This window comes from Peromyscus leucopus, chromosome 6, assembly GCF_004664715.2.
Source record: "Peromyscus leucopus breed LL Stock chromosome 6, UCI_PerLeu_2.1, whole genome shotgun sequence".
In the NCBI taxonomy this organism is placed as follows: domain Eukaryota; kingdom Metazoa; phylum Chordata; class Mammalia; order Rodentia; family Cricetidae; genus Peromyscus; species Peromyscus leucopus.
Window position 1 is genome coordinate 129,398,994 of NC_051068.1, and position 24,842 is coordinate 129,423,835.

Here is a 24,842-nt window from a genome sequence, read left to right on the forward strand (position 1 = left end):
AATACTGAAAAATTTGAGTACAACAGAACCTAAAAAATGGCTCTGCTATACACCGCACAGCGCTATTATCTGTACAAAGCGCATCTGCTGATGCTTCCAGACTACACCCTACCCTTAACCCATAGTGTTAGAGCATAAGACACAGCTGGAGAGTACAGATCACACTTGCAAAGTCACTGGCTTGGCAAAGTTGAAATACAGGTTAGTGGAACTTTGCACATTAAATTAAACAGCTTTCAAGGTTGTTATGGTCTCATATGGCAAAAACCATGAAGTACATTCACAATCTATGTTAGTAAATTAGTGTTTCTTCATTCAGTTTTATTTACATCAATATGTAGTTCAACTAAAAAGTACTGTTAATCATGGTACATTTTTAACACATACAAAAATGACAACTTTTATATATAATTTTAAGCTCAAAATCACAATTATCTCAAAATATTAATTACAATACAGCCATTTCAATTAAACATATCATGGTTTGATTTTTTTATATAAAATGGTAAACTTTATTATTAAAGTAAGCAATTTGTTTTGAATTGGCTAGAGTACACCCAAGTAGAAAATCTAAATGTGATGTGTGAGGTGTTTGCTGCCCTCCCACCCAGTTTGTATAGAGCCACCTAGGCTAGCAAAGAGACAGAAAAGGCCCCAGTTTATAAATATTGAGCCTCATTTGCTAAACTGCCTTGGCTTCTTGGTTCTTCATAAAAGCTCTACAAAGGGAGTCTCCATAGACTGCAGTGAAATGCATGCAACTATATACAGCGTGTAGAATGTCAGTTCACTGACACACATCAAAATGTCCACATAGACAGCAAAGGATGGACAGAAGGAGCACTTCACCTGCCTGTTGTCAGCTAGAACAGTTTTAGGAATGAGGTCCCAGGTTAAGCTCTGACTGGAGGAGCCCTGGTTACTGTGGATGTGTTACCTGGGCACTGCACTTGTGTGGTGAAGCCAGATCCCATCAGAGAGTATTGGTCTAGAGACCCGAAGCTGCATCACCACTTAGGAATCTCTCTTATACCATTTATGAGAGTGAAATATTTAACTAACTGGCTTATATGACCTCAGGAATTTGTGTGTGTTTGACACATGAAACATTAGAACTAACAGAATAAAGAAATAGATTTATCTCCCACAAATTACTAAGGGCAAAAATCATTGATCAAATAGTTTTGAAAATGAAAAATAAATTTTATGAATATTTAAAAAAGAGTTTGCAGTGTGTTTGTATAATTCTTTGCAAACCGCTTGGAAGTCCACCACTATCTTACATCAGAATCACTGTTCTGATGCTTAATATTTCTTTCCTGAAAAGAATGAGACCACAGTTCGTTTTTCATACACAGCTGAATGTGGGGTGCCCTTGGTGGCTGCTAGTAGGAAAGAAAATTCTGATTCTTGTAGTAACCTGTAGTGACCTTGCAATGGCCTTACCCTTTTCACATTTAATAGATCTGCCTCTGGCTTCCTGCTGGCCCTGGGGAGTGTTCTTCCCTCCTTATATAACTAGTGTCACATTCTCAAGCCGCCTTCAGTGCCTTCCATTCACTGAATGCAAAAAGAACTTGATTGCCTCTTCCAACAAAAATTATGTTGTTTGCCTGTCAGTTACCTTTTCCTTTACTTCAAACAGACATCATAGTAAGGCTTGCTCTTTTGAGGAGGGAAGCAAAGGAAATGTCTAATAATCAGAGCAGAAATACGAAACATTTGTTGCAGTCCATTGACACTGTCATCAAAGCATAACAAAGCTTCCTAAGAGTAAAACAGCACTCAGCTATCCTAATCTAAGCCAGATGTCTTCTTCTTGGTCTGAGACCAGTGAGTGCCCTCTGAGTGGAAAAATGAGTATTGAAAGTAATATTTATTTAAACAGTACATTCGGGCAAATACAGGAAATTCTTTATCTGCCTGAGAGATTCGTCTTGGTTTTTCCAGAGACTTTCAAAAACAAACAAAATCATGTAAGATTCCCAGCAAACTATTTTTGAGTGGAGGAATGGAAAGCTATGAAAAACCATGTGGTTTGCCCATGTGTCAAGTGCTTTCCTTAGTCTAGCTATCAGGCAGTTCAGCTGACCTGTCATACCCAGGCATCATCCAACCTCAGACTCCAGCTGTGCAAAACAAACTAGCAAAGAAAAATGTGTGTCTAAGAGACACAAAACCTGAGTTATAATAAAAGGTTTTAATATAAGAAACTTTTTAATATAGGAAAATAACCTTTGAACAGCCAAAAATACCTTTATACAATATAAGCAGCTAACTTGGTGCTTAAGTGTCTCATAGACTACGCAAGAAAGAGATCATTTACATTTGATCGTTTTCCTAACTATAGTTGAGATAACCACATTTTATTTAATATCTATTTTCATTCCCCTGAATTAATTCATTTTCTTGAAAAAAAAAATCTGCACATATTTGGGTAACTCCTGTTCAGCTTCTGACAGCCCTGTTGCTTCCTGGGCACTGAGGCAGTAGTTGGGGCTGTCAGTGCCAAGCCACAGAGGAACCTGAAGTTTAAAACATTTGATCTTGGGGTTGGGCTTTCTGTAAGCTCCTCTCCCCTTTCTCCATCTCTATACTCCATTTCCTTTGCTTCAGTAGATTTTTTTAGGTGCTAGGAATTGGACCTAGTACCTGCATTCCCAGTCCCTGCAAGATCTTATTATGTAGCCCAGACTGGCCTCAAACTTGTAACACTTCTGACTTAGTCCCTCATTGCTGGGATCGCAGGTGTAAGTACTTCACCAAGTCGGATGCAATTACTTGCCTTTTCATACTTGGTAGTGAATTGTCTCCACTGAAGCTTCCCTGTGTGCAGGCAGCTGCCAGGACCATGTCTGTGTTCCACACCTGAGTCTTCACTTCTTTTCAAGAGCTTAGAACTTGGCCTCTGCATTTATTTACTGGGAAGAAATCTGCTTAAATGCCTTTCATTATCTTGGCATTAGACCCTGATTTAAGGCTCAGTTCAGGACAGATTATTTCCTCAGAAATACTGAGGGCATTTTTTATAGGAATTGATTGAAAGTTGCTTTTCTGTGCAGCCTTGATGGATGCATTCACCTTATTGACATTTGGAAAAGGGAAGCCACAGGAACTCAAAGGTTAAGTCCTTGAAACTGTGATTGCCTGGAAGGCCTCTGCACATGAGAGCCTTACTTGAGGACAGGATGGAAAGTGAATATAAGAGATAAGAAAATGTTGTCATTAGCAAGAGGACTCCAGTCTCTGCTTGTTTATGTCGCACTTACCTAAAAAGGATTTTACATTGTGCTGAAAGCTAAGAGCAGAGTTGTATTTTCTCTGCCAACAGACTTGTTACCATGGGAACTGATGCAGGAAAATGAAAAATATGACAGTGAGGAATTAGATTGGAAAATAAAATGATAGGGAGTTGATTTCTACATTGCTGTTTAAGCCTTTGAGATTTAAAGAAAGTGTTTCTCATTTGATGACATCAATGAAAATGGCCAGAATGACCTAGCAGTTAATAGTCCCAAGGCAGATGCAGGAAGAAATGAGAAAGTAGCAAGCTTGTTTGTTAAAGGAACTCTGTAAAACCTAGTTCCATCCCTGATAAGTTAAGCTTTTTAGCCCCTATGTGAACTGTGTGGGTAAACAGGCAACATGCAAAAGACTAACTCAAACCCAGGCATACCACCTGACAGGATTATTGCATACCTCATGTTATTGCTTGAAGCAGCCTCTCAAGAATTCAAAATCAAAGGCCAAAGAACAACAACAAAAGCCATGATTTACAAATTCCTCTCCCCTCCCCCACGGCCAGGCAACCACCCATAAGTAACTGAAGATTTAGTTTCTCACAGAAATAAGTATTTCTCTTCACTTGATCAAAGCCTCCCTGAATAACTTCTGGTGGTGTCAACTTTAAGCCAGACAGAGGACCTTGGAAAGTTGGCAGTGAGGACCTACCTAGCAGTTTCAACCCTGTTATGAGGGAGGTGGATATGTGTCTGTGCTCCTGGGAGCCCCCTCTTTGTCCTTCCAGCTAACCAAAAGGCTATTTTTCACAAGCTTTAGCTGGGCCTGATCCTGAAATGTACTGTGAGATGTAGGATGGCCCAAGGGATGACTCAGACGCTCTCCTGAGGGCTAATTTCCAAATCTTTCACTTGCCCTCACCTGGGGTGACCTTTCAAATACCCAGGACAAAACTGACATCCAGCAGGCATGAAGTCAGGACAGTCAAGAGCTAAGCCATGGTCACACAGTTAGTGTCTAACAGCAAATCAACATTCTGGGATCCATTTCTCTAGAAGCCATGATTACCAGTGACTTCCTGACCTGTTTGTTAGAGCTCCTCTCTGAAGCCTTTGGCAGTGTTCAGAGTCCTTCAGAGAGTTCTGAAATCTATGAGGGACCCAGACACTCAGGATGGTAAACAGGCTGGAGCATGAAGCCTGGTATATGCAGACTATATTTCTTATACTAATATCCAATGAAGGTCAGGATTGAATAATCTGATGAGGGACTTATCCTGACAGCCCCATGTCTTTAGAAATAGCTCTGCTATTTCTAAAGGCAGTAGGCAGATCTCTTCTGAGAGAGGCAAGCATGTCATGAGATCTTCAGAAGTAGCTATGAAGTTGGCACAATGAATAGATTGCTGCTTCTATTCATGTATGGTGTCTAAAATCAGTTCATGTCTAGAGGAAGATTAGTTGGTGATGATTAAACTGAAGAATAACTAGCTTCAAAAGCTTTACCTGACTCTTGTAGTAGCTCATTCTTTAGGCAAACTTCAGCCCTTCTGAGAGGCTACCCATCTACTGTATATAGTAATTTTACCACATCCATCCCACAGACAAGAGTTCCATCATATTAGAACTGCTGTAATGTGCTAAGAACTAAACTTCTACTCCACCTTCTTTTGCAGGTGTGTTTGCTTGTGTTTGAGTGCATGTGTGTGTGTGTTGGGCATGTGTGCACATGTGTGCATGTGCCTGTGGAGGTCCAAAGTTATTGTCAGATATCTTCCTCCATCACTCTCCGTCTTATATACAGGACAGGGCCTTCCACTTGAAGCCCGAGCTAATCAGCTAGCCAGCTTGCCCTGGGGCTCACTTGTCTCTACCGTCTGAGTCAGGATGACAGGAGGCTTCCATGCCTGCCCAGAGTTTGCTGTGTTCTGAGGGTCCTGACTCAGGCCCCCATATTTGCTCGGTAAACTCTACCTACTCAGTCACCTCCCAAACTCCTATTCTGTTTTTTTTTTTTAAACATTTGATTTATTCTTTCCGTTTCTTCATGTGGGTGTTTAAGATTCTCTGTTATGTCTTGTATCTTAGTGTGGCAGACATGACTTGCAGTTTTTGATCATTTGTAATGCAGCACTATGCCAATGAGAAAGAACCAGTCTCCTGAGCTATTTATTGCTTTTCATTGCCACAAACATTTGGGAATTTGAAAAACTGACTTAAGAGTGGAATGACAATGTCTATGGGGCAGGCACTATTGACTTTCTAGACTTTCTACAAGTGGGCTTTCCATACTGGCCAACACACCTGTAAGGTGTTTCGGTGCTTCCCTACCTGGGTATCTGTCATGCTCAAAGTGGCACCTGGAGGTCAGGAAATAACTCAAGTATTTTCAAATCACACTCATTTTCTTATTATTTATTTATTTATTTATTTATTTTGAGACAGGGTATCTCTGTGTAGCTATCCAGCAACTCTCTCTGTAGACCAGGTTGGCCTTGACTCAGATCTGCCTGCACAATCTCATTTTCAAATGCAGTTATGCTGCATGTTTCTACTAAACATTTTCTAATTTAATGTGCAGATTCACTAAGTCCCATCAAGGGTAGCTGTGCCGCCATACCTGAATGCTTACTGATTATATCTGTGCTGTCCCAAACCCAGACTAATCTTAAGGGGTGTGGGGGCTCTAACTTTAACCTCATTGAACAAAGAAAACTAGTGTTTTGCTGAAAGCAAAAACCAAAAACAAAACATCACCTGTTCTTGCCATGTAATGCAATGGCAGGAGAGACTCCCCCATGGGAACCTGGGGAGATACTGCTTCTTAGGAGCTAATGTGGAGTTCACCTTGTAGTGACTTAGTGAATCTGTGCACTAATTAGAAAATGTTTAGATGCCCTAATCCTGCATTCTGACTTTGATCCCTGAGGGCAGACTCCCTGAAGGACTGAATCAAAAGGAGTGGCAAGTCAGGCCTGATGACTCATTCTGGATGGTATTGCCTCAACTGTCTCCAGAGACTTGTCCTTTCTGGACAATAAACACAAATGAGAAATGGGAGCTGGCCTTCCAGAATGTTCCATATCCACATTGAATCAGTGAAGCTGAAAGGAATCTTTTGCTACTTTGTCAGAGTGAGAGAGACAGTGAGGATATATTTATTCTCTGCTCTCTCTTACATTTTTCTCAGACACAGCTGTTTGTTAGACTTCTTAAGCATTGTCTCCCTGTTTGACTGTTTCTTAATGGGAAAGGCTGGTACTTGTATGTTCAACTATTCCCACAGTAGAGCTTTGAACATATGCCTCTGTTTATTGGATTTAATTGATAGGACAACAAGAAAAAGAAAGGCTTGAAAAATCATTGATAATTTTTTTTTAAAGTATTAATACTGCAGACTAGAAGCCTGTACTTATGATGGTCCAGAGGACTCTGGAGACAGTCTCTGCAGCACTTCTGTAGGGGCTGGGGTGCAGCTCAGGGGTGGGGCATCTGCATGTTCTGCAGGTACAGAACCCTAAACCACAGTAAACACGTCACTGAACTACATCTATTCACACTACAGGTTTGGAAGCATTCTCAATAAGTAAGTAAATAAGAGTCTGTATTCTGGGAATATGGGAAAGCATGTGGGAATGTTTATGAAAATAATTTTGAAAAGGAAAACCAAAGTCATGCTTTCTTACTTTTGAGGTGTTTATGATGACTTAGGGCCCTAGATCCCACAGGCCCAGATTCTGTGGAGAAGTGTGGAAATGAAAACAAGGAGTACTAATTCTGAGAGGGACAGATGTGTGTGTGTGTGTTGGGGGGTGGTTGGAGGGGTTTGGTTCCCACATCTGACTTGTCTTGGGAGGCAGGCACAGAGATGTGAGTGAGTTTAGGCAGCAGCATCTGCAACTGTATAAAGCATCCATCAGGGTAGTGCTTGCTGGAGTCTCTCTTGGTCAGAAGAAATCTTCGAGATTCTATCAAGTGCAAAATACTTATTGCCAAGTTGAACGATTCCACAGTAAGGCTGAAGAACTGCATGCAAATGCATTTACCAGCTGGTTTCAAACAAACAGGAGGAAAACTGGTCAAGACAGCTTACATGACAGTGTGGAGGAGGCTGAGACTTGCCAGCTGCCTGATGGTTTTCCCATTTTTAGAATTCTGCTTTAATGAACACCAATAAAGTGAAGCTTGCAGATCACACTCACTCACTTATCTCTCACAGGAGGTGACAAACTGGGACAGGTTAGGGAAGATGTTAGTGGCCCCTTAAGTTAATGACAGTTTTTCTTGCAGACTTCTCTTCCCACGCTGAGGCTACTCCATGAACCAACATGGGTAACTCCCATTCTGCACAGCTGAAAGCACAGCCCTGGGCCCTTCACACTGAGAGAGTGTTCACTTTGCATCAGAGCTGGCAGGCTAGAAAACTAAAGTAATGAGCCCTAACCGCCAAGGCAATCATAATCTCAGCATAAGTAAGGAATGTTGCTGACCGAGAGACTGTTCCAGGAATAAAACACTAAGATTACTATATGGACAAGTAAAAAATCAAACAAAATATTTAATGGTTTATACCAAAAACTGAGCGGTCGTACTGCACCAGATCCACAAGGGAGTCAAGGCTGCACTGGGGAGAGCGCTCGGAGCTTACGGGCAGCCTCTGCATTGTCCCAAAGTTCTTCCCAGTTTTCATTCTCCTGTTTATTTCTACAACCAAACTGATCTTTAGAAGCCCGTGAAAGTCTGAAAGGAGGATAATGGTGAAATAGAGAAGAAAGCCAAATGTTTTCCAAAAGAAGAGGCCCAGTGGCTTGCTGGTGAGTAACACTGCTCAAGTCCAGGCTGGCTCAGGGTGCTTTGCCTCCTGAGAGAAGCTGAAGCTAGCATGGTGAGCCTACCTGAGTGGTGCCATAAAACCAGCAGGCTTGAGGTCACAGCGATTATTCCCCAGCCCCCTAAGGAGGCTGACCAGAATCTGCTAAGAGCTCACTGTAGGAGCTGGTGACCTTGTGGCCAGAAGAAAGTTTCCTTTAGAGAAAAACACCAGGATTTAATGTTTTAATAAGCTTCAGGAAAGAACATCCTGTCTTCTGATTTCTTTTGCTGGAAGAGGACCAGATTAAGTGTCTGTGGAGGGAGTCTGAAGCCCACTGGGGAGGGTTTTGATGGGATCATCACAGTAGAAGTCCGGGCAGATGGTGAAGACACCCTTAACTTAAATGTGATTTCTTTCACCAGGACCCAGCCATCAGAGGCCCTGAGACTCTAAATATCTCAGAATCACAGCATGTCACCAAGGTGGCCAAGATTCTGCTTTCAATACATGGATATTCTGACTGAAAGAGTCTGGGGGTGGGTTTACCTAGCTAGGCCTTTCTTGGAACCCAATTTTCACGTTATGAGATGCTTTTTAAAATGCATTCTTTATGTAATAAACTCCATTTATAATGTTATGCTAATACATGTGTACATGTATAAGGTGAAAGGTGAGTTTATAGAGGAGAGTTACCACCAGATGTCAGCTGGAAATGTACATTCAAGCAGGACCATGATTAGTATTTCATAAGAGAGACCATTCAGGCAAACTTGATTCCTGAAGCTTAAGTTTTGGAGAGATAATTTCCAAAATAAATTATGATGATTTAAAGCAAATATATTGCCATGTCAACTAATGGGAGGTGTGGATAAAATAAGGGAGATTAGCACAAAGTATCTGAAAGACTCAAGCAAGCTAGAGAAAAACTATGAAAGCAATGGATGTGCTTATTGAACTGTTAAGAAAGAACAGAATTTCAGCACACACTGGGCCAAGGCTGAGAGAGATCTTCACTCTGGGGAGTTGATTCAACCTGAGCATTTTAGTACAAAAGATACACAATCCATTGGTGTCATTTAAGCTTAGAGCATAATCATAAATAAGACTCCATCTGCACAGAGACAAAAACCGTGAGTTTTTTGGGTGAAGACGTCTTCAGACTCTGGCATTAAGTCTAGGAAGACGCTCTCCACCTGGTGGTGATTCTTTGTAACTACATGTTCCTCAAGAAAAGTTCTGTGGGCATGTCAAAATGATTGCAAGGATAGAAAGTATCTCAGACTTGAAACCAGGAACTCAAACTGAGGAGCTTTGGGGGAAAAGCAACACATAATTTGTTCGTCCTCGGTTTTGTTGGTGGGTGGTGGTGACACAAAGCTAAGAGAGGCCCCTTCTCTGGGAAGTTTGGATGATATGTTAGCTGTCCCTTCCAGATCCTCACTTGTCTCAGGAGTGATAGACACTTTCACTTCTCCACAGAGCTTTTTCCTGTGGCTGTAAGTGTCTTACACTGGCACTTACCTCAGAAAAATACCTTGCTGACTATGGGAACCTCATTTCTTCTCTGAATTTCTTATGCCATTTTCATTTAGGGTATCCTGTATTCTTCTCATCTTCATATTGTAAAAAAAAAAAAAAAAAGCTTAATCTAACAACCTTCCTAGTCACAATACAAGGTAGAAGGATCTTTATATTAAATGGGTCTAAGGGCAGCCTTAACCATATTCAGCCTTCACAGTCTCTTCACCAGGGCTTGAGAGCTATGGCCAGGATGGGGTTCTGGGCCTGGTGGTCTCATAGATGCTTAAAAACACAGCTTTTTTTTAGTTCAACACCATCCTTCATGTCTCTGGGATATTTCTGACAACTAAATGCATGATTTTTCCCCAGAAGAAACAAACTCCAAACTAATTAAAAGGATATAAAAATTTTTTCCCAACTGAACAACCAAGTCACTTAAATATTTTGGGCAATGCTGGAATCTTTAGAATATATAAAAAGCAAATGAAATCTAACTGCCGAACAGCACAAAGATTCTGAAGGCTTTGAAAAGAAATGGCAAGGAGAGGGGGAAATTTGGCATAGAAGACTTCCTAATCCCCAACAAAAGTGGGAATAATGAATCAACAGAGGAGACCAAAGGTAAAAGGTTCATCATTTAAGGTTACACAGAGAAGCATCCGTCACCCACTTAAGTCATTATTTGTTAAGTATGTCACTCACTATGCTTGTGCCACTAAGAAAGGCTGAGGGATCGATGTGTTCTTCTGGGGATGCTGTCTGTCTATCCCTCTTTCTCAAAGGAGCTTCAACTCGACAGAACACAGACCGAGCAGCACAGGGTTCAGGTTGAGTGAGGACTACACCATGTTGGTGGCACTGACAGTTTCCCCATTAGGATTACAGAAGGCTTCATGGTCGCTGTGCCAAGTAGGCAGGACCCTGAAGACTGAATATGATTTTGGTAACTTGGGAAGGAGGCTAGGAGAGGAAGCTTGCCAGCAAAGAGCCAGTGTGTGCAAAGGCAGTGAAGCACTGGGGCACACAGAAGGCAGGAGCCTTACCCAGTCTGGGTCAGGCAGGGAAGAGAAACAGGCCGTTCCTACAACCAGAGGCCCCAGCTCTCCTGGGAAGGACAGATGGTTGGTTTGATGTGTAGATATGCACAATCCAACAGCATACAAGGAGCTTGATCATGGGATGGGCTAAACAGCAGGCCAGGTCGTGACAGTATTCTTAAGTTCACAGGGGAATACATAGGTCTGAAAGGTGGTCAGTTGGATGTTGACCCCTGTAAACTGCATTTTTAAAAAAATTATTATTATTATTGAGCTAGGGTCTCACTATGTAGTCCTGGCTGTCCTGGAACTCACTATGTAGACCAGGTTGGCCTTGATCTCACAGAGACCCACCTGGCTCTGCCTCCCAAGTGCTGGGATCAAAGGTGTGTGCCACTACACTCAGCTATTCACTGCCTTTCTGAGTCGATAATTCTAAAACTGGACACAGAAAGTATGTCCTAGAAGCAGTGGACACAGGAAGGACCCCCCCCCCTCTCCCCGTGTCTGTTAAGATGTTAACATCCACTGATGCCAGAACATGGAGCTGAGCGCTGGGCCAGACTGAGGGACAGTAGTCTTCATGACAACCCTTGTTTTCTTTCATGCTAACAAACTGACAAAAACATGGTGCTTCTTCCAAAATCCAAGAGATTCTGGGTTCTGTTTCCCATGTCCAAAAATATTTTCAATCTGTCCATGACCAGTCTGTTAGACGGTTCTCTAAGTTCCAACAAACACTTGAAATAGCCTCCCAGTAGCCCTAGGACCTGGTAGGGAGACATAAGGATAGCTACAACTGAAGTACTGTTCCAACCTGGGCAGAGTGGATGCCATCAGCCATGGGATGGGGTAAGGGCAGAGATAGAGCACTCACCAGACTGTCTCATTCCATCTGCAACTTCTTTTTCCACTCAACTATGACATTCAGTGCAGAGGAGAGGCTGTGCTATGTCCCTATCAGGCCTGATGCATAGTGGCGCTCAGCAGATATTTATCATAAAATTTATAATCATTGCACTTTATTTTTTTGTTACAATCTTCAATAATGTATCTCTAAATGCCTTGACTATATAATTTACCCTAGGCTTCAGAGATCAGCTAACCTATTGTGAAGGAAGTATATGAGTTTGCTATTGAAAACAAGACTCAATGTGAGCTATTTTCCTCTAGATGAGAGATGTCTGTCTGTCTGGTGGGATGTATCCTCATCACTTTATTTTAAAACAGAAAAAAAAAACCCTACAAATAATATACTTGTTCAAAGTGGGAGAAAAACTTTCAAAGGAGGGAAATATTGAATGATCATTTTAAACACCTTTCCCCACCAAATCATATACAGATGGATATATACAAATGGTACAGCTTAAAAGATGAAACAGCCATTTTTTAATAAAGGAAGGGAAATTATGTTGGATTTGGAAACTCATGTATTGGGGTCTGGTCCATTGCTTCTGCTTTGGTCAGTTCTATATCAGTCAGTGTTAGAAAAAGAGCCACGGGATTTTATCATTTTCTACATAAATGCTGCCTGAAATTTCCCAACTCTCTGTAGTGTTACCATGAACAAAGTCAAGCCAAAACAAGAGTATTTTTTGAATTTTTGGAAGAAAGGGTGTATCTCAGATCTCTCTCCTGGCTATTTGTACAGACTGGTAACAGACCCTCTCACTTTTAATTCTGTGCCCTACTTAGGGAATGTTTCAGAATCCATCTGCAGAACCCAGGCAGTCAAGATGCTCCAAAAGTTAAAACCATCAGTTCTTATGTCCTCCTCCGCCCCTCAAAAAAAAAAAAAAAAAAAAAAAAAAAAAAAACCGGCTTCTAGGAAAATCAAGACAGTCACATAGTGAGAAAGCAAGGGAACCCAGGTTCCTCTGTTTTCACTGTTGGTTTTAAAATAAGCTCTTAAAGTGGTCTTTCCTCTTCATTGTTCCAGAACTCTCAAATTCTTTGGGATGGAAGGCAGGAGTTTCTGTCCTCACAGGAGAGTGTTTCTGGATAATTTCCTCACAGTGTTAAAGGTTGGGAAAACTAGGAGGTGCCCCAGTATGCATACAAGCAGCTCAGAGAAAGTCCCTCACTATGGCAAATACCTAACACTTAGAATAGAGAAGCAAACAGTAGAAATAAACGCGGAAGTGGAAACATGGCTTTGTTAAGGCACTGACACCCTCACACCTTTGTGCATGAGCTGTTTGCTGCTGTCAGTGGTGTGGTAAGCACTGACTTTTCCCCTAGGAGACTTCCTCTCAAACAGTGGGGGAAGCCCTCAGCTGATATTCTGGGTCTTCTGGCAGCTAGAGCTTTGGAGGCTATATGTGTTTGCCTTGGTGGGATGGAAACATACACCTACCTCCTTTGAACAGCATGGGTGGGTAGGGCATGAGTCTACAGAAGGACAACAGCCATGAGAGGAGACCAGCTTTGCATGCTAGAAGCAGAAATGTCCCCAGATGTGCCAGAGCAGAATTGAAAACAAGGTTGTATCTGCCTTAGTCTTGTCCATGGGTGTCATGGGAAACTCACTGCATACTGTAGACTAAAATGGAGCTAGACAGACATGCAGGAGAGCCAACAACCGTGTGTGTTCCACAGAACACACCCAATTACCCTCAGCCCACATTCTATTTGGGAGACATAGCATGTTTTCAGGGGATCCAGGCTCATGTTCCAAGCCAGGGCAGAATGCCTCTCCCAGGATTGCTAAGGAAAAAAGTTGTGTAAGTAATCTTGAATCTAGAAAATCCACCAAAGTCCTAGTTGGTCAGGAAGCTGCACCCATGGTGGAAAGTGGGTACATGACTCACTGGTGTTTGAACATTTGGTTAAGCCATAGAAAGAAGTATTTGTGCCACGGGGCTTTTGCTGGCCCCTCGGTGCTGCTTGTCTTGTACTGAAGGGCCTATCTTAACTGACTGAACTTCATTATTTTCCTAACTTGTTACTTTTTACTGATCTAGTGTTCCAGTGAATCTGTGGGTAGGTTGCCATTTCATGGAACAGTCAGACATGTTAAGACTAAATTCACTAATGGCTCAGGTGGCAGTCTGATACCAAAATGAATTTTGATCTGATTAGGTCATATTCTTGTTTCTCCACAAGAATGCATTCATTGGAATAGACATTTTCAATCTTCCTGCCAATGAGAAGCAGAAAATGGTGATGGACAACTCAAGTCCTGTAGAAAGAAAGGTTGAGAAGAACACTGTTTTCCAAGCTTTTACACTGAGGTATGCACTCTTGGCAGGTTTTATGACTAACAATTAATCGTTTCTGAGTTTCTCCATCTAATAGTTCGGGAAATTTGGAAAATTTTCTCTTGATATTTGAATATATAATCAAAAGTCCTTCATCATTTTCTGTCCTCTACCTCTCTCTCTACCCCACACATGGTAAGTAGCTCCACCCCACTTTAGAGAGTGACAGCAGTGCTTGGCATGCGCTCCTCTCTGAAAACAAGTCAGGGTGGTTCCCAGTCCTGATCCGGGGGTGATCTCTGTGGAGGTGGGGAGCCCGGACAGCATTGGCTCCAAGTCAGCAGGACTCATGTGTTTGGTGGCTTCTGTTGCCTGGTGGAGTCACCTTAATAAAGTGTTTATGACAAAGTACTGTATGCCTGGTGAGAAGTTTTGAAAATTGTCCCTTTTATATTTATCTGGCAGAACCCACAGATTCTGGCTACTAATTGTTAGTGTTTGTCCTTTCCATCTCTAATGTCTCCAGCCTACTCTCCACACCACTCTATTGATCCATGTCTGTAAGCAGCTTCCTCAGCAGGAAGATCCAGGACCACCAAGAGGTAGAGATTTCATGGTGCCACTGAGAACTCACTCCTTTGTGTTGCAGATTTTTCCTTTTCTTTCTTTCCCTTTTAACACTCTTAGCTTCTATGTTTGATGTTAACATGAACCAGTTTCAGGTAGCAAGTTAGTTACTCAAAAATAAAAATACCCCCAGATCAATGAATTACTGGCTTGGGCCATCTTTAAAATCAACGAGGAGCCCCTCCCCCAACCACAAGTGATTCCACTGAGTTAACCTAAAACACCTGGAATATATCCACATTTTCTCCAAGAGGTCAGGAGTCCCTTTTTTCTTTCCCTATTACTGAGCTTCACAGAAGGAAGTGTCAAAGCAAGGCCTCTGACAATGTTGTCCATCAAGGAAGGGTCACCACCTCTCAGCTGATGGCCTCAGGAGCACCTGATGCTTCTACAAAAGAAAGCACCTGGAAAGCCCTGCATCTGGCTGCCTCCTGCTTTCTGCCTACATGTGTCCCTGCAGTCCAGAAGAGGGCACCAGGTCTTATTACAGGTGGTTGAGAGCCACCATGTGGTTGCTGGGAATTGAACTCAGGACCTCTGGAAGAGCAGCCAGTGCTCTTAACCACTGAGCCATCTCTCCAGCCCCTCTTCCTGCTTTCAGGTAGAAGGCCACACAGCCCTGATGGGTGCTTTCTGGATGTTTCAAGCTGCCATACTATGTTCTGAGCTTGGCTGGTTTCTTTTGACTAAGACTGAGCCTAGAACATCTGCTACGGTGATGTGCCATGAGCTTTTGAAACCGAAAATTAGGGTTTGAAAGACACTTTTCATTAGATGCTTTCAATGTATGAAAATGCACTTAAAGGCTGCTTCTGTGTAATATGCCAAAAAGGTCAATCTCAAATCAGTAGCTAATTGTCAAAGCCATAAAACCACGGTATCGTGCCATCCTGACATAAATCAACACAAAAACTAGTGCACCGCCTGTAAATGAAGTTGCATTTGTCTCCAAGTGACAAATTCTATGCCAAAACACCACTGTACTTATAATAAGTGGCACTCATTTTAATAGATCCTACAAAAATACAATATTTTCAATGTCCCCATAAAACATAAACTTACAAATATTATCCTCAGAGCTCTGGTGACATCCACATGTGATTGCATTGTAAAATTTCAAACACTAGCATGTGAGATAAATTTGCTATATAAAAAGTGGTGTAGGTATATGAGGGAATGTGTGCAACTAATTATGGAAAGTCGACCTGAAATTTCAAATTAATATTTTAATCAAATTAATGACTACTATAAAAAGAAATACTTTAAAGGATTATAAAACATATTTTGAATTTTCACAAAGGGAAACACAATGTAAAAGTACATTAGGCTTTTTTCACTCTCTGTATGATTGCATTCATGTTTATGTTTCTTGAAACTTTTTTTGAAGAAAAAAATTTGTCTATTTCTGTCTACAAAAAAAAAAACAGGCATTAAGATTCATGATACTAGCAGACCACAGCTCTGAGAAATTATATCTGAAGTTCCATATTTCAACACCAAGGTTTTGAAATCACCCACCATGGCTTTCTAACAAGTCTCTCTCTATAATAAAAGTTATCAATTCCCAAAGTTCATTGAAAATGATTTAAAAGTAGCAAATTAAATAAAGCAGCACACGGATAAGTTCCACATTTACAGTAAGGGAATCACAGGGACCACAGTTTATAGTCGACATAACCCCGAGGAAACAGAACATTAAAGCATTAAGCCTTCCCCGCCACTCCTCACTCACTGCTTCTGGCTGTGGTAAAGAACCTGGTCTGCAGCAGCCTGTGGTCTGTCTCTGAAGTCTGCTTGTGTCCTTTTAATTAGCTAAAGGCATTAAACAGATTTACCTTCTCCAATTTTTACTCAGGTCCCAGAGATTAATGGATAATTTATGAACTATTTCACTCTGCGTGGGAATTTAGCAAATGGTTGTGGAACCAAATATAAATACCTTATACTTTATGTACAGTTGCTTCCATAAGGCGTAATCATGTAATTTTTATTGAAAAAGATTCAATATAGTAAAGTCTTATTTTAAGATATATTTTCTTTCTCAATCCAAGATGTTTACGAAAATATCATTTTTCTATATTCTTTTTTGTATATATGCCAACATATACCTTGTGCTAGAAATACTTTATGGGGATTACAATTCTTTATATACAACTTTTGAGGCAGTATTTCTGATGGAGAGCAGAATTTGTAAAGAGCTTGTGTGTGCTTCCGTGCTCCGAAATGATAGGAAATCCACTTTTAGAAGACAACTTATTTGATTAAAAAACAAAAACAGAAACAAAACCGCACCAATGTACAGCCAGAGGCTGCCGCTGGAACTGATACAGAACCGCGCATGAACGCCATGTTTATAGGTAACATTTTTCAGGGTAGTCAAGGCTAACGTACAATATTATACACCTGGCACTGGTGTTTGCCATTGGTCCAGCAACTGGCAAAATTTGTTTCTATGTATAAATTTAATTTTGAACATTAGCTCTGGCCTGACATATCTTCACTATTTATAAAAACATTTAGACAGTGAGCTCACGTTGAATAACTAGGTCTACTGTGTTCTGGAAGCTCTTCAGTAGTAAAACAGCTTTTTCATGTTCCATATGCACAAAACTGTGTCCATTTGCCTGAAAACACACAAATGAAACAGGTCAGTCAATGCCAACAGTTCATTCCCTCGGCACCACTGTAATCACAGGGCTCAGAGGAGCATAGCACAATAAGATTTTAAGATTCAGAGTGAAATGGCTTTGACAAGTATTTATCAAACACCCAGTATTTCCTTGCTTATGTACAATCATAATGTCCTACTCAGCAGGATCAGTCAGATGTACTTAGACACAGTAGTTCAGTTTTGCCATGTTGTTCCATTTTTTTGTATTTTGCTGTGCTGGGGATGGAACTCGGGTCCTGGTATATGCTGAGCAAGCACTCTGCAACAGAGCCACATGCCAGCCCCATGGTTTCCATTTGTTTGTACACGCTCCCAGTTGAGGTGGCACTTAGTTGACATAATTACTGACACACTCACCAACATACTTTTAAAAATCATTTTTATTTTCACTGATGTGTGTTTGTGAATGCTTGCTATGTATGTAGGAGCCTGGAGGCCAGAAGAGGGCATTGGATCTCCTGGAAATGGAGTTACAGGTGGCTATGAACTGCTTAGCATAGGTACTAGGAACCAAACTTGGGTTCTCTGCAAGAGCAGCAAGGCTCTTAACCACTGAGCCATCTCTCCAGCTCCATGTTAGATATTGTAATCATGCCAAATGTGAATGGACACTTAAGGTACTATTTAATCTCATTTTGATTCACTGGAAAATAGTCAATTTATATATTCTCTCAATTTAAAAAAAATCTCTACTAGTAAATGCCCAAGTTTCCATTATCTACACATTGGTTCTTAACCAGTTCAAAGAATCAATGTCTTGAGAATAAAACCCAGTGACATTAATCACAGAGAAAGCCTTCAGTCTTTTAGCTAAGGGTCATAAGGGCAAGACATCAAAATTCATTTAGAACATAATTAGCCTGTTGGAATTTCAGAACCCAGCTGGCTACTAGTTGATATTTATGTCACAAAATGTACATTTTTCTCTGTAATGAGTGCTCATGGTACTTGGTTTTCTCTACATTAAACAGCAAATTGTCTTACTGGGATTATTTTCACTTAATTTATGGAAAGGTAGGTCTATATAACTCTGAAGGATTAAAACTAAATTAAAACACAAGATTATTGAAATTTGGAATAAGTTTCTGCCACCCAGTAATTGACAGTTACATAACTATCCCCTTGCAGGATGAGATGCACTGGTTTTGGAAAAAGAATCAGTTACCTACACTGCTTTGCAGTGTACAGGCATTAGAACCAGGTAGCATGCAGTGTACAGGCATTAGAACCAGGTAGCATTCCGTGTGTGTGTGTGTGTGTGTGCGCGCGCGCGCGCGCGCGCGCGCACGTGCGCACACACACGCACATGTGGATGCCCAGAGGATGGTATGTACTTTCCTCAATAGCTTTCCACCTTACTTTTTGTGACAGGGTTACTCATTGAACCTGATGCTCACCAATTCAGCTTGACCAGCTGGCCAGCAAGCCTTATGGATCCTCTTGTCTCTGTCTCTCCAGTGTTAGGATTACATGATGCTGTGCCCAGCTTTTCTATGGGTGCTGAGGATCCGAATTCAGGTCCTTGTGCTTGCACAGTAAACACTCTGCCTGTCGAACTACCTCCCTAACTTGACGTCTCCAATTTTCAGTGGACTCATACTTCATCTGGGGATACTTACTCTTTTTATGGTTTTAATATTTTAATTAACCATTCACTTAAAAGTCAAAATGTTTTTGTCTTCATCTCTTTCAAATTTCAAACAGCATTTCACCTTGACAATACCTCACACCTTTATAACTTCGATAGAAATTATTGCATCTATAATTTTATCATTCGTTAGTTAAAATCATATAGTAATGTGGTAAATAAGGTTTAGAAATGCTGCATTTGAAAGCATGGCACATCTATCAATAGGGAACACACTGGAGGAAAGCAATCTGTGTCCCTAGAGCTACAAATTTGCTTTGAATTAACAATGCTCTAACTGTATATTTTCTAAAGCATCCAATTAAGGAAAAACACTAACTGTGGTTGGCACAAGCTATTTCAGTGGCAGGAGTCAGAAGCTGAATAATAATTCTATTACTGAGGATGTGCCAAGTTTAACTTTTTGCTTTAAAACAACAACAACCCTTCTTGCTTTAAGTTATAGTAAAAAACAAGGTTCCAGGGAATAGAGAATACAGCATGAGGAAGTTCTTACTATTCTCATTCTAGTTTGTCATTGGAAAAATAGCAAATCCTTAAGAAATATAAGGTTATTTCACTGTAGTAGGAAGGATGTACTTACTGTTTTCAATGTACCCAAAAGGTAAATGCTAGTTATAAAATTTCAATTTAATAATGGAACACTTCTTTAAAGAACCCAAAACCCTCAGAGAATTTTCAATGAATTGTCCAACATTTTTATATTTCAAAGTGTCATGGTGAAGGACTTCTGGATTTGGAGACCATGAAGCATACACTGTTCACCACTATATCCAACACATAAGTATTGGTGCTAAAAAATCGACAGTGTCAGTGTTGAGGGGATGGGTAGTCAAAACAAATAATTAGGTGTGAATTTAAATGATGTGCTTAGATTGGAAGATCTTCCAAGATGATTGGTCCCTTCCATGATGACCTTTCTCCCTCATTTCTTTAATTAAAAATGTCTGTTGTGAGCTGACCAACCAGGGCATTGTGGGAGGCATTGGAGATAAGACCTAAGATAATAGAACTGGGAGGCTGATGGGGAATGAACAGAAGCTACAGGGAAGGGCCTCAGTTAAAGGGTAGGTAGTGTAGAAAGCCTTTTCTTCAAAGGGAAAAGAGGTAGCTTAACATGTTAAGCATTTATTTTAAATTTAAACACATTTCTTTGAAAATTCCATGTGTATAATGTGTCTTGAACATATTCACCCCATTCTCTTCTTATCCCCCTTGGAACTTCCTCTGGAATGTGCCCTCTTCCCACTTCACCCCCATTATGTGAATTTAATCAGAACTTTTTTGAAAAGGTAAACAGAGACAACTTTTTTGAAAAGGTAAACAGAGACAAGTAGACATTGAGAGTTGCGCAGATGGAGATAGGGAGGTAGTTAACAGAAACATAGATACATGGATCCCACTGGAGACTGCCCCTGGCAAGCAGGGATTTACCCCATAGTAGTTAGCATTCTACTTCAGCACAGTTTGACTTTGCCATAGTTTTTCTGGATGTTGTAAGGTGGTAATTCTTCTTTTAGGTTTATCAAATGTTATTTTTATTTATTTATTTATTTTGAGACAGGGTCTAACTATACAGCCCAGGAAGTTTTGGATTCATATTCCACCTCCTATAAATACATGGGATTAGGGGTATATGCCACTAGACAATTGTATAGCTTGATCTGTTTAAGGGGCCCCCTGGCAGTGGGATCAGGATCCATCCCTGGTGCATGAGCCGGCGTTTTGGAGTCCACTACCTATGGTGGAACACCTTGCACAGCCTTGATGCAGGGGGAGGGGCTTGGACCTGCCTCAACTGAGTATGTCAGGCTCTACTGACTCCTCCTTGCCTTGGAGGAGATGAGAATGGGAGGAGGGTTGGGGGGGAGGACTGGAGGTGGGAAGAGGGAGGGGAGGGGTATCTGTGATTGATATGTAGAACAAATAGAAAATTTCTTAATAGAAAAAGAGAAAAAAAGGAATTATTTTTAAAATAGTAATTGAGCTATTCATTTTTTTTAAAAAAAGTCCATTCTAAATTTATTACATTCTTATTGTAATAAATCTACAATAAATTATATACTTGTGGAAGTGAACTTTCTCTTTCCACCATGTGAGTCCTGGGATCAAACGCAGGTCATCAGGCCTTGCACCAAGTACCTTTACCTGCTAAGCCATCTTAATGGCCCTGAGTGTTTTCTTGGTTTGAAATATACTGCAAGGCTTGATTCTGTGGGAGGTGGTGGCAGAAGAGAATGGAGAAACAAGTTGAATGCCTGCGGAAGTCAGGAGCTCTGTCCCAGAAAACTGTTTCCTCATTCTCAGGACAGAAGAGGCCAAAATAACTTACTCCATTTCTGTGATCACAAGCACTGGATACCTGCTTTCATCTTGGGTAGTTCAGACAGGGACTCATAGGGTCACTGAGTCTGAAATTTTTATGATTAAATAGAGACGAGAAAAACCCTCGTCTGCAACCATCAGGGCTGTAGTTGCTTTGTATATACATCAGAGAGTCTGCAGAGAGGGAGGCTGCTTTATGGCGATGTCAACTGCAGAACACAAATTCAAAGATGTTTTGAAAGTAAATGCACAGGAAGCATTTACACATATGATATTTGAATATGTACACAATATAAATGCAAATAATAAGATGGATTTATGCTAAATCAGGCAACATTTGAAGTGTCACATTCGATTGCATGTGTATGTTTTATATAAACATTATCAGATTCATGTAAAATTTGTGTAATTTTGAGGAAATTGCAAGTTAATGAAAAATGAGAAACAAATGAGATACTTATTAAGTTCCAATGAAGTTAATAGGCAAACAATCTTGGAAGTGACATTCAGAATGTCAAAATGTTATGCTCTGAAGATATGTAATTAATAGGCTTCTAGCAGGAGCTGATTTGAAAATATGGAAGGCCATTCCAGTGTAGTCTTTATGCTGCGTCCAAAAGATAGTCTGCCTAATTTAAATCAATATCACCTCTCCTGTGCTGCAAAATGCTTTTAATTTCCCCTTGTCGTGATTTAGACACAAAAATACCCAGAGTTAATAAAAGTAGTATCTGCAGACCAATCACAATTGAGGATATAGTGCATTAATTCACTGTAAAACACACATGGTTTCTCATCCCCCTTTTCCTTTCTCCTGGGCTTGTCTTTGGCTTCCTTGTGGTAAAACCTTTGTTAAATTCGTGAGTTATAGATGTTTGTCTGCAGAAACTTTCCAGAGTACAGGAATTCTGCTGTATTCTTACTTAAAACTCCAAACCTTCATACCAGTGATGAAGAAGGTTTGCTACACAGGGCAAAGACAGTGGATCCTCTTACACATTAAAAGGGAAATCATATTAGAGATTTGACATGTGCTTTTGGTTAATTCAAACACATCTTGAGGGGAAAACACTTAGAGAGCCAGGGCACACGCATGCATTTGTATATCAGTATCTTGCAAATTTGAATGCCTACAACTCTTAAGATAAAGACTAACAACCACAGCCAGCAAGCTCCAGCTGTGAGGGCAATCCTTCATGGGGCTCAGCTCTGACAGCCAGGCATCCTAAGAAATAGTCCATTACAGATAGTGATTATGCTTTGTACTAACTTCCTAGAATTAATTCCCATTTCAGAATTGCCTTGGTTTTTTGTTTGTTTTATCTTTTCTATTTATTCTTTTTTTCTTCATTCTCCCCATTCTTCCTTTTTGTTTGGAGACACAGTATGCATAGGCCAGTCTGGCTTTGAACTCAAGTCATCTCCCTGTTTCCACCCACTTCTTGTTGGGATTACAGGTATGATCCATGCCTGACCCCATTTTAGAATTTTCATTTGGTAGAGTATTCTCATTAAATGTTGGACTATATTTAGTACTGAATGCACTATATAATCAATATCACACTGCCTCCAATTGAATGCACCATATAATCAATACCATATTGACTGAATATACTATATAATCAATACCAGGGTGATTGCAATTGAATACACTATATAATCAATATCATGCTGACTCTGACAAATTATTAAACATTTTCTACCAAAAACCTCAACTACAAACTTTCATTTCTCAAACCATTCATGCAAAACACTGTTCTTTGTGAGAGAACTTGACTTTGTAGCAGCTTTTACTGCTATTAAAAGTGGTCACAGACTACCTGCTGGGAAGCACAGGCTTGGTAAACTCTCAGGTTCTTAAGAAGCTTTGTGCATTGTGAAATCCTGAAAACAGGAAGGGCTTAAGGTGGCTTTGCAACTTGCTTGATCAAAGAACTCATTTAGCAAAGATATTTTAAAAGAACCACCAGAAAGCCACTGGCTTAACGCTATTTGACTTCTGAATACTGAACCTTTGAATACTGTTTCTTCTGTTTTTTAAAATGAAAATTCCACTTTCTCCCTGCACAGGAAGCTGTGACACTTTGCTTCTGGCAATGTGCTTAGGCCTCAAGGCTTTCCTCTGGGGGTCCTGAAAGGTTAGGTAAGAAATAAGTCCTTTGTGAAATAAGTCCTCACTGACATGGGACTCAATGTGGGGGCTTTGCTGTATTAGCTATGGGTTCTTGGAAACAGTTTTTTTTTTTTTTTTAAATTTTATACTTTTATTAATGATAGCTGGAGGCTCCTGAATAAACAAGCTTCACTTAGATGATTCTGTTACCTAATCATACCCATGAGTCATTAAAGAGCCATAAAACCTATCCCAACAAGGACAATCTGCCTGTTTAGTGGTTGTCAGCACTGTGGATCTGTTAGGCCAGATCTAGTCACCCACAGACATTTTGCCAGACTTCTGCAGAATCCATGGTTACTCGGCTGCTCTGCTCTGAAGCTATATGTTACTATGTCCCATCTAGTTCAGCTTGTCTCCATGTTTGAGTCCTTCAAGTCCATGCAGAGCATTCAATGCCTTAAGGGTTTCTTTCTTCACATCTCAAACTAGGAGCCCAGAGTCTCTCTAGCTCTCCCTTCATCACAGCCCATATCCACTCTGGTGTAAGTTCCTATGTCTTTCCCACAGGGGCTCCTCTTCCTACACTCCCTCTGCCCTGGCTCACTTTTCTTCCCTGTGTGAAGCTGGGTTGAACTCTGTCACTGGGAAGAAGATCCTTTTCTCTTCTTTACACATCTTGAGGTCCCCAAGATCTCCAGTGCCCCTGTCATGCTCTTCCCTGGCTCTGAGGTAAGAAGAGGAGGGCCACCATTTGGGCTTTTATTTTGCCTGTGAGTGACCATTATCTATTCTTCCTTTCAAGAGACAGCCTGTTCTCAGTCACTTCATGTTCTTAATCCTCTACACTCCCTATGTTCATCACAGAACTAAGTTCATCACAGAACTAAGTTCTTAGCATTTCAAGGCACCTGCATGCACTTGTCTCCTTAGTCACAAGCTCCTTGGATGACATGTGACTTCACTATCATGTTAATATTGGGATTACACTTTGGACATGAAGTGTCCCTTGAATGCTGGAGGAATGTTGGGAATCTGGTTGGCAGCTGATAGGGAATGCTGAAGTCCTGAGGGCTCTGACCTAATCAGTGATTATTTTCTGGACAGTGCAATAATTTGGTGAAACTAGTGGAGAATAAATGGTTGGGGTTGGTTGGAAGAAGTCAGCCACTGTCAGAGGTGAGTGTGTTTTTGACATCTTATTCCCGACTCCTTCTCATCTCTCTGAGCTTCCTGTTGGACATGCATTGAGCCTCCATACTCCACTGTGTGCCCCCCACCATGATGCTTTGTCTCAGCATGTGTCAGAAGTTAAGGGGCCTTGGACAGGAGCCTCTGAAACTCAAACAAAACAAATCCTTCATCCCTCAGGTGTTCTGTCACAGCAATGGCTGAGAAGCATCTAACACCAGCTACTCATAAGACACTAATAGGGATGTAGGGCCAAGTGATTGGTGGTTACAGAACAGGATGATGAAGTAATAGGTCTGGTGCAGATCAACGGTGACAGCAACATGAAGCATTAAACATCACCCTAGTTACACCTGAAAACAGACCAAGTGTTTTCTGGTAGACAGTGATTGACAGCTACGCTTTAAACTTCTATGTGAATTCAATCACAGTTTTAAAGATTAGTACAAGAGCTAGA

The 24,842-nt window shown here is 40.8% G+C and overlaps 1 protein-coding gene across 11 annotated transcripts in view; it reads right to left on the minus strand.

Annotated features, from left to right (window-relative positions):
* Window positions 1–1,612: 1,612 nt before the first annotated feature.
* The window catches only part of Lrrc7 (leucine rich repeat containing 7), a 479,632-nt gene continuing 456,402 nt past the window's right edge, over window positions 1,613–24,842 (minus strand). For 10 of the 11 annotated variants that reach the window (XM_028890385.2, XM_028890382.2, XM_028890380.1 and 7 more), the window contains one exon: window positions 1,613–17,061. In XM_028890385.2, the coding sequence (XP_028746218.1) occupies window positions 16,954–17,061 (108 nt within the window). In that variant the 3' untranslated portion in view covers window positions 1,613–16,953. The remainder of the gene's footprint in view (window positions 17,062–24,842) is intronic. The other variant, XM_028890379.2, reaches the window with a different exon arrangement.